The sequence below is a fragment of the Echeneis naucrates genome, chromosome 18, assembly GCF_900963305.1.
Source record: "Echeneis naucrates chromosome 18, fEcheNa1.1, whole genome shotgun sequence".
Classification (NCBI taxonomy): domain Eukaryota; kingdom Metazoa; phylum Chordata; class Actinopteri; order Carangiformes; family Echeneidae; genus Echeneis; species Echeneis naucrates.
In genome coordinates this window covers 1232266-1246726 of record NC_042528.1, presented here as the reverse complement: position 1 = coordinate 1246726, position 14461 = coordinate 1232266, and the positions used below count along the sequence as shown (strand labels likewise).

At 43.0% G+C, this 14461-nt stretch overlaps 1 protein-coding gene across 1 annotated transcript in view; it reads right to left on the bottom strand.

The window, feature by feature from the left end:
• Positions 1-14461, bottom strand: part of znf638 (zinc finger protein 638) — a 39979-nt gene that overhangs the window by 18492 nt on the left and 7026 nt on the right. Inside the window, exons 2-28 of the mRNA XM_029526915.1 lie at positions 11376-13212; positions 11164-11225; positions 10843-10881; positions 10569-10751; positions 10024-10430; positions 9473-9750; positions 9211-9242; positions 7487-9090; positions 7318-7352; positions 6954-7106; positions 6628-6756; positions 6497-6535; positions 6285-6410; positions 6083-6209; positions 5829-5990; positions 5712-5746; positions 5347-5511; positions 5126-5260; positions 4962-5000; positions 4724-4864; positions 4516-4604; positions 4397-4420; positions 3578-4232; positions 3387-3492; positions 3202-3318; positions 2993-3114; positions 1567-2232 (exon numbers count right to left, since the gene is read on the bottom strand). Of these exons, the coding sequence (XP_029382775.1) occupies positions 1567-2232; positions 2993-3114; positions 3202-3318; positions 3387-3492; positions 3578-4232; positions 4397-4420; positions 4516-4604; positions 4724-4864; positions 4962-5000; positions 5126-5260; positions 5347-5511; positions 5712-5746; positions 5829-5990; positions 6083-6209; positions 6285-6410; positions 6497-6535; positions 6628-6756; positions 6954-7106; positions 7318-7352; positions 7487-9090; positions 9211-9242; positions 9473-9750; positions 10024-10430; positions 10569-10751; positions 10843-10881; positions 11164-11225; positions 11376-13212 (7507 nt within the window). The remainder of the gene's footprint in view (positions 1-1566; positions 2233-2992; positions 3115-3201; positions 3319-3386; positions 3493-3577; positions 4233-4396; positions 4421-4515; positions 4605-4723; positions 4865-4961; positions 5001-5125; positions 5261-5346; positions 5512-5711; positions 5747-5828; positions 5991-6082; positions 6210-6284; positions 6411-6496; positions 6536-6627; positions 6757-6953; positions 7107-7317; positions 7353-7486; positions 9091-9210; positions 9243-9472; positions 9751-10023; positions 10431-10568; positions 10752-10842; positions 10882-11163; positions 11226-11375; positions 13213-14461) is intronic.

The following is a 14461-nucleotide window of genomic DNA, read 5'->3' as shown; positions in this document are numbered from 1 at the left end:
GATAAACCAAGCTGTGCACGTTTATTTCATTTAGAGGTCAAAAAAAAGATAACCTCGACAGGATGCTAAAAAAAACCCGTAACCTAGCTTTAGCTGCTACAGCTAGCTGCAGCTAACGTTAGCCCGTTAACGGACGAATTCGGTCGCCGGCTGACAAAAACCGACCGGAGGTCAAAGTTCGGAGCTCGGCGTGTTTTTGCGTTGTTGTTTTTGTGTCGTACTTGCCGTTTTTAGTTGTGTATTTCGGGTTCTTCGGGGCTCCGGTCTGTCTCCGAGTCTTTCGGAACCTCAGAAGCCTGAGAAGAGGAGACGTTAAACACTTCCGGTCCGTTTAACTGCCTTCAGAGTAAAAGCGCGGACCTTCACAGTAAAGGCACCAACGTTGAAAATAAAGTTTTGTTTGTTTTTTCACCAAAAAAACTTCACTTTTCCTTCTGGAGAGCACAAATCTGTGCTTTTACTTTCCTGACTGATGGAGGACCGACTTAGTATGAGATGATAATCATGCTTAAGCAAACTGTGATTGGAAATAAAATTAAAAATAATGCCAGATTTATGCATCATTATGAGGGAAGGATAAGCAATTTTAACACAACTCACACTATTCACAAATGCAGCAAAGCCTTTTGAAAAGGGTGATTTTATTGTAAATTTCATTTGTAACAAGTATAAATAAAGTGAGCATGAACTATCAGTTAAAATTATGCTCGACAATACAAGGCTGCTGAACGTCCCAAAATAAAAATCACAATGTATTCAAATTTGATTTCACAGTAATAGAAGAGAGCAAACTGCACAACAGAAATAAGTATTGGACCCTTTTAAAAGTCACGGCATCCAATAAAAACAGTGATAGTTCAGTACGGTCAGTTTAGTCCAGTGACAAAGAAAAAAAACAAAACACTGCATAAAGTAAATACTGATTTGTATTGAACAGCTGGACTTCAGTAATACACAGACAATATATAAAGGTAATGCAATGATAGAAAAAAAGGATAACACTGGTTTTAAATTTCCAAAATTACACAATTAGTTTCATGATATTTACATAAAAGCTCTTCCACACTGGTTTCAGAGCTGTGGTTCACCTTTTTGCGTTGAAATTGTCGATGGTTTGTGTCAAAACTTCTGGTAGTGATTCTGAGACCGAGAGAAGAAGAACACAGCAATGTAAAGTCACAAGTGTTTCTGCATGCCTTTATTTTGTATGAATTCTGGTTCCGTCTTTTATATTCTGGATTCTACATCTGCAGTTAACCATTCGAGTTAGTTTAGTTAGTTTAGTTAATATTTAGTGCTTTTAGTGACAAACTGTTCCTGTGAGTTTGTCCAGGGGACACCAACCGCAGGAACTTTACTTTGTTTACTGGGTACAATCACATGTTATTAAAAGCCAAACAAAGCTCAAGATTATCCCTGTTGGAGTTTTCGGTCCCTCTATTTCAAATGGTCAAAATTCAAAAACAAGTCAAAGAGAGAAAAAGTCAGTTTTATCTTTGATTTATGGTTAGAAGCTTGTAAAAATTAGATCAAAGAAGCTGCTTGACAAGTCGTTATTTAGGAAGCCAAAGCCACTAAGAAACAAACATGAGTCATGTCCTCCTCCCGGATCTCACACCACGGCCCTTCACTATGGTCGTATACCATGACGCCCACAGGCCATCGTTTGCCCCACCTTTTAGCTGGCGGATGTGTGCTGCCTACCAGCGTGGACTCTGAAAAAATCTGCCAAAGTTTCGGAGACAAAGGTTTCCAGAAGGGTGATCCTTTTTTACATGGGATCTCTCCTCTTTTCACATATCCAATCTCATGCCACCACCGGGTTTTTCCCAACTGTCGATCTGACAGCACTCGGCCTTGGTGATTATAGAACTGCAAGCGTGATGTCGGTGTTGCCACGGCTACCCCAGAACCGTTCTGATTGGCCGCCTTTTTCAGAACAGTTCCCTGTGAAGGTCCTTCCTGGTCTGGGACGATGGAGTCAGTTTGAGTTGTTTGAGATGTCAACATTTTGGCAGCCATAGGACTGATTCCCTGCGCTTGTGTGAGGCCCCCGATCTCAGTAGGTAGACGGGAAATCCCTGAGTCAGAGTCTTGATGGATCTCACCAGAAAACTGACAGGTCCTTTCCGTTGATTCTTCTTCACATGAATCAGAGGTCATGCATTGTTTCACCCCCTTCATGGAGGTGCTGTGATTTTGCTCTTTCAACAGGTCAGTTTGTTGAGCTTGCTGCAAGAGAGTCCAAAGTTGTTTGAGACCTGAAACTCTTGTATTCTGGATGTATTTTGAGGAAACTACTCAAACAGCTATACTGTACAGTAATGTATAAACAAATACACAGATTATTTTCTATCAATACTGGTGACACTCTTGCAGTGTGCAGGCCTGTGTGTATTTGCAGCGACCCTGTCACTGTCCCTTTGTTTTGTTATATTTTTTCTGGTTCTTCTTCTCCTTGTTTCTATTCTTGTATTTTTTCTTTACCTGTGGTTGCTGCTGTAACGACAAATTTCCCTCTGGGAAATGGATGCTGATCCTTTTTAATGTATTAATATAAGAAATCTTGATGGACTAACTTTGGCACATTAGCTGAGCATAAAAACGTATTTGTAGAATGGATGCTTCCGTTTTGGGTTTTTTTTTTTAATTATTATTATTCTAACGACAAATTCAAATATGTGACTGTTATTGATGAATGTTAATGTTAGCAAGTTCCCAATTATTCAAGGACACAACAAATGCAATCAAACTGTGCAGCTGTCCAAAGAGCAAGTAACAAACCAGCAAAGTTGGATAATTAAATGCCAACATATTTAATCAGAAAGGATGCCCCCTGCACAGAAAAGAGGACTATGCCTTTCACTTATATTTTTTGCTTGTTTGTCCAATAATGTTCAGTACAAAGCATGCAGTTAGGTTAGCAAACCAGCACTTCCCAGATAGCGCCACATGTTGAGTTACTCCACATTCATTGTGTGTCTGTGCGTACCTGCAGGTTGTTGTAGTGTCTCTGGCTGCTACAGTGGAGCTCCTTGGCTGACTTCTCATTCAGGTAGAAAACGCAGCAGAGATTACAGAAATATCCAGATTTAGGAACAACAAACTCCTGACCTGAAGAGAAACAGAAACACAATATAAAACGGAGCAAAAAGCATTTTCAAGGAATCATTATTAAATGAAATCACATGTTTTTCTCACCAAGTGGGTTGTTGTGGCCGATGGGTGGAAGTTTGACATGAGCAGTAACATGAGGAGACTGAGAACGAGCTCTCTTTGCTTCAAGTCCGACAAGCTCCTTTTTCTCTTGAGACACAGCTGGACAAAAGAATGAATGTTAAATCTTGAGCTGCAATGATTAATCAGGTAGGCAGAGTAACACACACCCCTGTCATCTTGTTTGCGTTTTGAAGATCTTGATGTCTTCAGAGCTTCATCTTCATCAGCCCTCTCCTTTTCATCACCAACCGCTTCAACTAAAGTCACCAAAGTCTAAAAAGAGAGACAAGAAACTGTAAGCATCAGCATCTTTTTACGTGGATTACGCTTTAATCAATAATGCATTGAGCAGTTTCACCTCTGTGATGAAGGAGTCCACTGATTGGTCCTCTCTGCTGGGTGGGTGGGCCTCCTGCGTGCTGTGCTCATCCTTTCCCTCCTCTTTCTCTTCTACGACTCCATCCAGAGCAGTGTTCATCTGCAGCTCTGTGATCTCATCACTATGACGAGTCACTCTGTCATCTCCTCCCATCTCTGTGCTTCCCTCCTCTCCTCTCCCTCCACTCCTGATTCTCTTTTCCTTGTTGTCAGACTCAGACTCAGTAGTTGTTGGCTGATCTTCCACTGAATCGATGACCAGACTTGTGGCTGAGAGCGTCGGACTGGAAACCCCGGGAAAGCTGGTTCCATCAGCAGAAGTAGCTGTTGTTGACGTTTCCTCCCTCTTTTCTTTGGCTTTTCCTGCATCTTCAATTGCCCCCCCGATCTCAGTTCCTGGTTTCTGACAGTCTCCTTCCTTTGTGAACTCACTTGTGGAAGTGGAACTTGGTCCTGATTCACAACCAGTGGATCCAGCAGGGAGACTTGTTTGCAGCGGATTCTGAAGCCCTTCAGGAACTTTAGAAGGAGTTTGGGTCGGGGGCTTGGCTTTGGGAAGAACCTGTCCTGTGTCCTGTTCCAGGTGGATTTTGGTCTCCCTGGAGTCTTCAAGTCGCTGTTTTAGGCTCTTCAGTCTGAAGTCAACACACACATGGGTTGGGATGGGTTTTTAGATTTCAAAATAACACAGTTTTTTCTTCTTTCAAATCAAACTGTAACAGTGATAAACATTTTTAACCAACACTCTGGCGTTTGGAAATATAGTTGAAGTAAAATTAAATTCTAAATGTGTACTCACGGCTCCAAATGTGGAACTTTAGTCCTGTGAAGAGAGGAAGAATGAAATGGTCAGTCATGATGTGAGAACAGGGGATCCAAAAATAACAACGTGTTTATCCATAGTAAGAAAACACACACCCTCTTAAGTTTCTGAATACAAAGTGCGATGTGTCGAACTTCTCCACCACGTTTGTTACACCACTGGAGTCAGCCATCTCAACACATATCTAAGGAAGAAAACAGCAACAAGTCATGAGGATCATCTACATTCAAGAAAAACTGTGTCACAACAATCTGTCCACACCAAAATGTGAAGAGTGAAAGTTTTGTTGTGTTATTTTCGTACCCGGTTGGCAAGTGGCAGGAAGTTGGCGTAAGGAGCGATGGATGACACCGCCTCCATGACCTCCTGGATGAGATCCACCTTTGTCTCAGAGATCTCCACACAGAGCAGCCGCTCCTCCAGAGAGTCCAGATCCGGAGTACACTGAAGGAAAAGACAACAATCAGCTGATGCTGAGAAGCAATGAAATGAAAAGCTATCCTTTTTTTCCTCATTTGGAAATTACTGATAAACGACTTACAGCGTTGCTCCATTTCATCAGAGTTTTATACATCAACTCCTGCAAAAAAGACAAGTCACAAACAACAACGCTGTTACGTCAAGGAATCGGATCAGTGTGAGATTAACTGGGCAGACTTCAGGATGGAGAACCAAGAATATCGTGGATCAGCTGAGTGTCCGTACCTCACTGGGTTCAGGAGCCATGTGTTCCAAGACAAAATGGACATTCAGCAAGGAGCCTCTGACAGAAACCGGATTTTTTATGTGATCTCGGACAAAATTCGAGCACGACGTCCAGTCGCTGAAATAAACAAAAGCCTGGAGAACAGAGGAAGAATGTTATGACAGATATGACTCAAACAAAAAGTTTCATGTAGTTACACTAAACAGCATCTTCTCCTCACCCTCCTCTGCAGTGTCAGGACTATGATGTTGTAGTACAGGGAGTGAAGAGTTTGTTTGGGGAAGTACGGCCACACCAGCTTAGCAAAGTCCTCGTGTTTGTAGTTTCCCTCTGGCAAACCGGTGAACATGACTGTGGGGAATATAGTTCCCTGACGGTTGACCCTCTACGAGAAATGTTTCATTACAGAGCAAGAAAGAAGGATGACAGAAACAAATGCAATTTTAGGGCTTTGAACACACTGAAGTGCAAACGCATGCAACTCAAAAAGGGCAAAACCTGGTTTAAATCTTAATTTTATCCAGTCCATATTTCTTAGGAATATGTTTTTGACAAATACCACTGAAACAAAAATAATGGAATTACCGTGATGTCATAATTTCCCCTGACTGTCAGATGATCTAGTGGAGTGAAAATAGGAAAAAGTCAGTTTCCTTAGTAAAACGCCAACATGGTTCATTTTATCTCCAGCTGATTTCCTACCTGGGATGATGAACCACGGGGACATGGTGGGAAACAAAAAGGGGCTACTGGCCAACGTGACCCAAAATGGTGAAACGCTGCCACGTGGCACCCCAAACTTTGTTGCTGGGATAGTTGGCCCGGCTGCAACATCTGGGATAGCGTTCGCTGCAAGTCTTGGTGCTGTGAGAAAAAAAACAAACAAACAGGTCGAGTGATTTATTTGAATATATCTGAAGCGCGACCACAGCTTTCATTTTTGACACAAGACTCACGTAGGGCTTTACAGCCGCTGTGTGGGACTTTCAGCCTGCAGACTTTGTGAGCAGGGGCCTGTTTCAGGAGGCTGTACCAAACTCCGAGCCGATCGGCGTCACGATTGGACTCAAATTCTACAAACACCTGGAACACACACAGGACAGGTAAGACAACCAGGAAGTCTGATGAACACGTGAACTTGTGCATTTAGGTTCTTACCTTGTTGAGCAGAGGCATGAAGTTTCTGACAGATCCGATTTTATTCAAAGATTCCCTGAGCTCTTTAGCCTCGCTTGGTGAGATGTTCTTGATGTAGATTATACTTCCTCCATCATCAAGCACCGGCTGATTTAACAAGTGAACATTCAAAGCAACAATTCAACTAGTAGACTTAAAATTAAGATTGGAAAATAGAGGTGTGTAATACTTACAGACTTCATCTTCTTCATTATAAATTCATAAAACCCAAACTAAAACAAAGAGATGAGAGCAGGCAGAATGAAATTTACTGGACATCTTTGAAACTGCCAATAACAGGTAGCTCTGTCATATTCAGACTTACTGGTGATGTTGTCATGACGCTGTCCATTATGTCAAAGCCCAGTATACACCCTTTCAAAGAAATGCATTTTGTCTGACTGTAGCACATAAGCTTCTGTGCCTGGTGCAGTGATGGCATAATAGCAATGGCCTTAGAAAAACAAGAGATTATTATTAGAGACTCATTATTAAATTATATTTGTAATTACAATATCAGTGAGGAGTCTTTAGTTTACATCATTTATTTAGTATCGATAATTGCGTAGAGATGCGATGTGAAGTTAAGAGTTTGGTGTGTTCTTACAACAGAAATGATCGTGATTAAGTAAACAGAGTGTGGTGTCTTACCATTCGAGCCTGAGGAATAACGTAGGTGTTGGAACTGTTATGTTTAAATCCAAATGGAACAAGCAGGTTGGCGAGGTCTTTCTCTGTGTAGCAGCCATCATAATACTCTGGCAAATGACTTATGAGCAGCTGCTTCGTGCCAACAAACAAAAACTGGAGAAGTGAAGAAACACAAGAGTGAAAGATAAATTGGTTTGGGCCTAAACATTTAAATCAAATTTCAGTTAAATATGAATGGACCAAATCAGACTACATTTTTCAAAGACCTGCTGATACCCTGTATAATATAATATTCACAACAAACATTCCAGGTAATTTTAGTGCATATTATGGTTTCATCAACTAAGATTATGACCAAACTTACTTTATGTGTGAGGCAGGCAGGCCTTTTGAAACATTCTGCAATCAAGAGAACAAAGTAGGTGTTTAAAAGAAGACGAATATTTGAATATTTGAATAAAGACTAGATGAAGACAGGATGTCAACATTTTGGTAATGTCTGTAGTGAGACAGCCTTTTCTTTGAATCCTTACTGAATTTGTTTTTGTGCAGGTGCTTTTCTACCATCTCTCCAACGGTGAGAGCGGGAACTGGGGCTGAGCAAGATGCGGTTGCTGAAGGCTGCTGCTCTGTCTCTGTTGTAGCTGAAGATGTGGTTGCTGAAGGCTGCTGCTCTGTCTCTGTTGTAGCTGAAGATGTGGTTGCTGAAGGCTGCTGCTCTGTCTCTGCTGTAGCTGAAGATGTGGTTGCTGAAGGCTGCTGCTCTGTCTCTGCTGTAGCTGAAGATGTGGTTGCTGAAGGCTGCTGCTCTGTCTCTGCTGTAGCTGAAGATGTGGTTGCTGAAGGCTGCTGCTCTGTCTCTGCTGTAGCTGAAGATGTGGTTGCTGAAGGCTGCTGCTCTGTCTCTGCTGTAGCTGAAGATGTGGTTGCTGAAGGCTGCTGCTCTGTCTCTGCTGTAGCTGAAGATGTGGTTGCTGAAGGCTGCTGCTCTGTCTCTGCTGTAGCTGAAGATGCGGTTGCGGCTGGCACCTCACTCCGTTCTGCAGCTGAGATAGATGGAGATGCTTCCTGTGACGTCTCTCTCTCTGCTTTTGGTGGGGAAGCTGGGGAGGGTGAGGTTGACACCAGCTGCTGCTTGCTCACTATTACAGCTGAAGATGTGGTTGCTGAAGGCTGCTGCTCTGTCTCTGTTGTAGCTGAAGATGTGGTCACTGCTGGTTGCGGCTCCGTCTTGGCTACAGCTGAAGAGGATGAGGTTGTTACCTGTTGCTGCGTGCTCGCTGCTAAACCTGAAAAAGTTTCTTTTTTTATTTCTAGCTGTGTCTTTTTAACCGATGCAGCTGAGGAGGTTGCGGTTGCAGCTGTAGAAAACAAACCCGATTGCTGTTTGTCTACAGCTAAACTTCTTAAAGTGGAAGGTTCCTGTGGAGATGTATCCGGTTTGGTCTCATCTGAACAGGCTGGTGGTTGAATCTCACTGGACTTTTCTGGCACAATCTCTGAATTTGGTAGCTTTTCAGCACAATTTTCAACTTCCATGGGCTCTGATGGTTCAACTCCTGCTTCCCCACATGCCAAAGGCTCAGCATCTGTGGCCTCTTTCCCCACAGCATCCTGTTTGGAAAAGTCTAGCTGGTGCTGGAGTTCAATGGGCATGTCTTCCTTTTCCTGCTTCACTACAGTTTCATGAAACTTTGCCTCCCATTCTTCAGATTTGGAAGTCTCAACATCGGGGTGATTTTCTGAAGCTGTAAACTTGGATGATGCATTGATGACTTTTGCAGCTTTTTCTGCCAGCTTTTCTTGTGTTCTCAGTGTAGGCAATCTGTCCTGCAGTGTCTCAGGTTTTTGGACAGTTGAGCTTCTTTCCACTTTGGACACAAACACATTTGCTTCATGCTTCAAATTTGCTGTCTTCTTTTTTCCTTTGCTAACCAAATCCTTTGGATTTGTGACTTTTGCTGTAGCTTTACCATTTTTAACTTCGTCTGTTACAACTTTTTTGGCCTCAATGCATAATGACAAAGGTTTTTCTGTCAATTTAATCAACGTTTTCTGAGATTCAGGTAGTGGATCCTTTGTGGAGGTACTGGTGGTTGTGGGTTTAGATTTGGAGCCAGTGGAAACGGACTGTTTTCTGAGAACAAAGGAGAGTGTAAGTGGTTGTCAAGAAGCACGAAAATTGAGTTTGAACAAGTAAAACTAAAACCATGAGCCTCAATGATTGTCAAAGAGATCTCAGTGAAGGATATCTTACTTCTGATTTGTTTGCTTCATAGAAACAGGATCCTGCAAGCAAACCAAATATTTGATATTTTATTTTATATTAATTATGAACATAGATAATAAAATGTGAATACACACACAGTATGCATGACAAGTATTTGGATGTTTAGGCTTTCAGATTAGTTTGGATGTAAATATAGAACTGGTCATTGACAACAGCTAATTTAGTTGTCTGTCAAATGGATAAACTCATATGAAGTCTTAGCTTGTTGCCAAACTACCACATTACCAACCTTGGTTTTTGTAAGCACACTTTGCTTGCTCTTTTTCTGAGTGGATGTCGTCTCGCTCTCCCTCTTCTTTGTTGCTGAAGAAGAAGAAGGGGCAGCAGAGGATGACGTCTTTCTCCCACCAGAGGAGGGAGCTGAGGAGCATTTATCTCCTTTGTGCATCAACGATGATGATGATGATGACGAGGAAGAAACTATCCTGGTGTGCTCAGCCAAAAAGGTAGGCACTAGAGCTTTGATTGTCGCCTCCAGGTCACACTCTGCAGGCAAAGACTTGATCACTAGAGGGACAAAGGCAAAAAAAACTATGTCAGACAAAAGTACAGAGTTTTGGATTTCTCATTGGCCTGTTTATTAAGACGAAATGCAAAAATTGCATACAATACAGAATTCCAATAGACATTTAATTTAAAATTAAAAAAGAGCGCAGATGGGGGCCACTAACCATTTAAATTTTTAAGTGGGTCATTAGTTGGAAAAGTTTGAGGACCACAGCTTAAGAAGAAATTTTTTAAAAACCTGTGGTGCAGAATTTTTTGCAATTCATCTCAAACCTGGATTTTGCAGTATTCTCTTCACCAGTCTCTCTGCACTGCTCAACCGTTGAGGGGTTGAGCTCTCTGTGGACGATCGTCTTTTAGAACTCCTTGGAGATGGTTGATGCCTGTGACCCCTTTTTGGTGACCTTCTTTCATGGCTCCTTCTTGGAGACGGTCGTCTCTCATCACTCCTCCTTACTGATCGTCTTTCAGGGCTCCTTCTTGGAGATGGTAGTCTCTCGTCAACCCATCTTGGTGATGGTTTTTCGTGGCTCCTTGGAGATGACCACCTCTCTTCACTTGGGGAGACCCACCTCTTTCGCTTTCTCGGCGAGGATTGCCTCTCAGAACTCCTGGAGCGTGAGCGATAACGGGAGGAGTTAGGATCTTCATACCTTGGAGACCAAGAATGAGACCTGGAACTGAAAAAAAAAAGAAAAAAATCATTAATGTAATTAAATATTCTTTAAGTGAAATTCTCATCAATGCTGATGAAGATGTTTATACTAATATTCACAGATAACCCAGACTACTGCTGATGTCAGAATTGCCTCACAGACCGATTATTGTGTCTTGAGCTGTGCGGTGATTGCGATCGGCTATGTTTATCTCTTCTTTCATGTTGCCTGGTGGGACTCGACGAGCGGGAACATGAGGAGCTTCCATGCCTTGTTTTCTGGTGACACGGTTGACAGATCTCGGCAGTAGTTGAAGATGAAGGTTTAACATTTTTCCCTGCGGAACTGAAGAGACAGTTGAACAGTAACCTCAGGTAAATGGTAGGCCAAAACAAGAGGCCTGGTTAGTAGGTCGTGTGAAGACCAAATGATTTACCTTGGTTCCAATATTATCTCACCACCCCACTCTGGGTATCTGTAGAAAACAAAATAACAGTAAAGAGGTGCAATTTTGTGGAATTTAGGTGACACTTCCAAAGTAAAATGATACCAACACATTGTTTGGATTTTACAGACTATTACTATAGATAAGCTGCAGAAGCAACACCAAGGTACAAGCTCAGAGAGAAACAATCCTGACTCTGCTCTTTTTCTGTCCAACACTTTGTCAAAAGGTCATCAAACCTTTCTCTATCAAGCAAAAGCTAATTGATCGAGAACCTCGAAGTGAAGAATCATAATAAAGAAAGAGACTGACTGTGCCCGCAGAACTGTGCATCTCTCAAGGTGAAGACTGCTATTTTGGTGGGTGATCCAGTCCTTGTAAGTAGAGAAACAATAAGGGAACAGTTTTAAACAACCTTTACAAAGGTCAGAAATGTAATGCCCAGTTTATTTTACCAAAATTTTAGACATTGACACCAACAAACCAAGACCTCCTTTACTGAAAGAAGACAGTTTTCCACTCACCTTCATAAAAGTGCACTCTTCGTGACACAGAGAACAGGTATGTGGAAACACTCTCGGCATGGCTGCTGCATAGTCTTGGGTTGTGGCCGGCGCTGGCAGACCCTTGAAGACTTTCTGTGGTGGACACTGACTGTTGGAAGGTGTCACAGGGTTTGGGACTGACTGAGGTGGAGCTGGAGGAATAACCATGGGGTGACCATTAGGCAATAGTGAATTTTGCTTAGTTTGTAAGGCATCTGTGTTGCTGAGGATGAGAGATGCAGAAGGAACTCGTTGCACAGGCCAGAGAGCTTGTCCTTTCTGTGGAACTGAAAGCTTCTGTGATTCTTGTTCCCGTTGCTGCTTCTTCGTTTTCTGGTCAACTGCTAACTGTTCAACTTTACTTTTACTCAGATTTTTCGTTCCACGTGCTTTACTGGTGCTAATAAGCACAAGACCAGGTCTGGCAGGATGCACTCCGTGGTGCATGGGGTTGGATGGTGTGGTTTTAGATGCTGACTGGGGATTTTCTGTTGGTTCTTTCAAAGGAAGGACTTTGGAGGCTTCAGACTTGAAGGGTCTTATGTCTGTGTCTTTCTTCGGTAGAGATAGAGAGCTGAGGATCGATCTGGAAGTCTGGTTTGGTTGGCTCTGCATTCGTTCAGCTGGATCATTGCTCGGGGAAGCTACAGAACTCAGCTTTGAACTGTACGAAGAGTTGGTGAGAGAGCTCCCCTGAACCCGTGAAGAACCAGCTGATGATATTTCCTCCTGGCTCAGAACTGCCCCGGCTGAACTATTCAACATGTCCCTTTCCGTCACAGACCTGGTGGGCTGGGGTTCAGGGTAGGGTTTGGACTGAACTGCACTTGTAGCTCTTTGAGCCTTCTGGATGCGGATTTGGCGTAAGATGAATGGCAGGCTGGCAGGGGTGATCTGGTCTTCAGGGTAGGAAATCAGATATTCCAAATCCTCTCTTTCAAGTCCAAAGTGTGAGAGGATATTAGCGGCTGACTCTGAAGTGTACCTTGGGCGGCTTGACTCAGTCACAGCTGCAGACTTGTCGGGCACTGCCTGGTCATAGTCACCCAACCCTGGAACAGACTGCATATCACCTCCTCTTTGATTGGAGACATTTAATCTACCATCCCCACTTCCTCCATAACTAGATGAAGTTGGTGATGGGCATAATTTAAAATAATCATTAAAAGTTGATGTTGTGTAGCTTGGCAAACAGTCCAAAGATGTACTGCCACCTTCGACTCTCTGTCCTAGAGAGGCAGAAGTAGAGGACATCGGCATCCTATAAGAGGAGAGTGTGCCCTGTCCAGTGGGCTGATGTTTCTGATTGCCAAGCGTTGCCACCTTCTCTCTGGATTTGTTAATGTCAGCAGATTCCTCTATGTCCTCTTTTGTGTCACTAATTTGTTCAGCCCTGAAGCTCCCAGAGTGAGCCAAGACTGAAGGGGTCAATGCCCCAGAGTTCGGAGGAGCTACAGATGCGCTGAGGCTAGATCCAAGTCCAAGGTTATGTTGTGCTTGGGAGGAGCTTTGGTTCCCAGGGACAAAAGGGTTGTAAAGGGGTAGAGACATGGTGTTTGCTATCTTCAGAAGGTTGAGGAGATGAATGGCTGCAGCAGTTGGGGAGGGAGCTGTCCGCAGGATTGCTGCTTGGCTTCCAACAGTGAGAGCATTGTTTATCTGCGTTAATGCTAGCTGTGCTTTCAGCTGAGCCAGCCGCAAGGATGCAGCCTGTTGTCCAATCAGGAGCGAGCTCCCTGGGAGTCCTCCAAATAGGGGGCTTGTTAGAGACCCAGGAACAGGGGAAGGGATGCCACACTCCAAAGGCAAAGCAAAGCTAAAAAGTTTAGAAAAACAGAGAGAGAAGTTAATGAATGGGACTAAATTCAGCTTCTTGGTTGGAAACCATCCATCATATGTAAGGTATTCTGGACGTCGGTGGTTCCATCTATATTTGTCACTTCCTTTTCTTCACTCACAAGAAATAAGAAAGAAAGCAGAGATAAAGAAAGACAACACAATCATAGCAGTGGAAAACCATTCACAACTGGGTGGTTTTCTACATTGCCAAATTTAGCAATGTCAGAACTTAAACTTGACTGAAGCAGATATGCAAATGATGCAATGATTTTGTCGGAAGAGTCTTTTGCATCCTCAAAAGACTCTTTATTCAAAGTACAGCAAGTATTTTGCAGCTGAGCAGCTCAGACCCTGGGGTCTAAAAACACATTAAATCTCTAAATCTCTCAAACCGCTTACTTATATATCCGTGGGGTCCCTCCTTTCTTAGTTTGGGGGCCCCTCCCTCATTTCAAGAGACCAGAACCCATTCTTTTTTTAGACATCATCCTGAGCATACTTCCCAGCATTAGAATTGTCCTATCTTGTCCCACCAGTTTTCTGTTGTTGGTCTGCCACCATTAGACTGGCCCTTCCACTGAACTTAGGTCTCTTTTTTACCTGTGGCAGATTCCTATAGTTTCTGAATTTTTTCAAATAGCAGTTTCACTTCTTCTCAATGTTTTCCATTTCTCTGTTTTGCATCATGTATGTCGGCGCTCTTAACCACCTTTTGCCAAACCTTTCTTACTTTCCATCATATTTCACCTCTACATGTTATGACAGTGGGGTTAGGCTGGCCCTCATTCACCCACATTCTTCCTTCTTGCCTCTGGTACAGGATTGTGACTGTTGGTGTTTTCCCAGGATTCTTACTGCTCTCCAGTGTTTGACATAGTATTCAAATTCAATGATACATGATGGACATGGGAGGACTGGAAGACCTCGTTGGACACCACTGCCTGACCTCTCCTGGCCCACGACCAGGCAGCACAACAAAATCCCCCTGAGACAAAACACGAATGAAAGTGTAGTCAGCTTTCAGCCATTATCAGGAGTAACCTTGGCTCCACATTGTTTCACTGCTCTTCTCATGAAGGAATGTGGAGGACTGGAGCTCACTTCAGATAAATCCCCCTCAGAAAGGAAGCGTGAGTAAGCTTTAAATCACTTCTGAAACTTTATCTGACTTTACCCCTTCAAAAACCACCACACAGATTGGGCTCAGCTGTTTTCTGCACCAACAG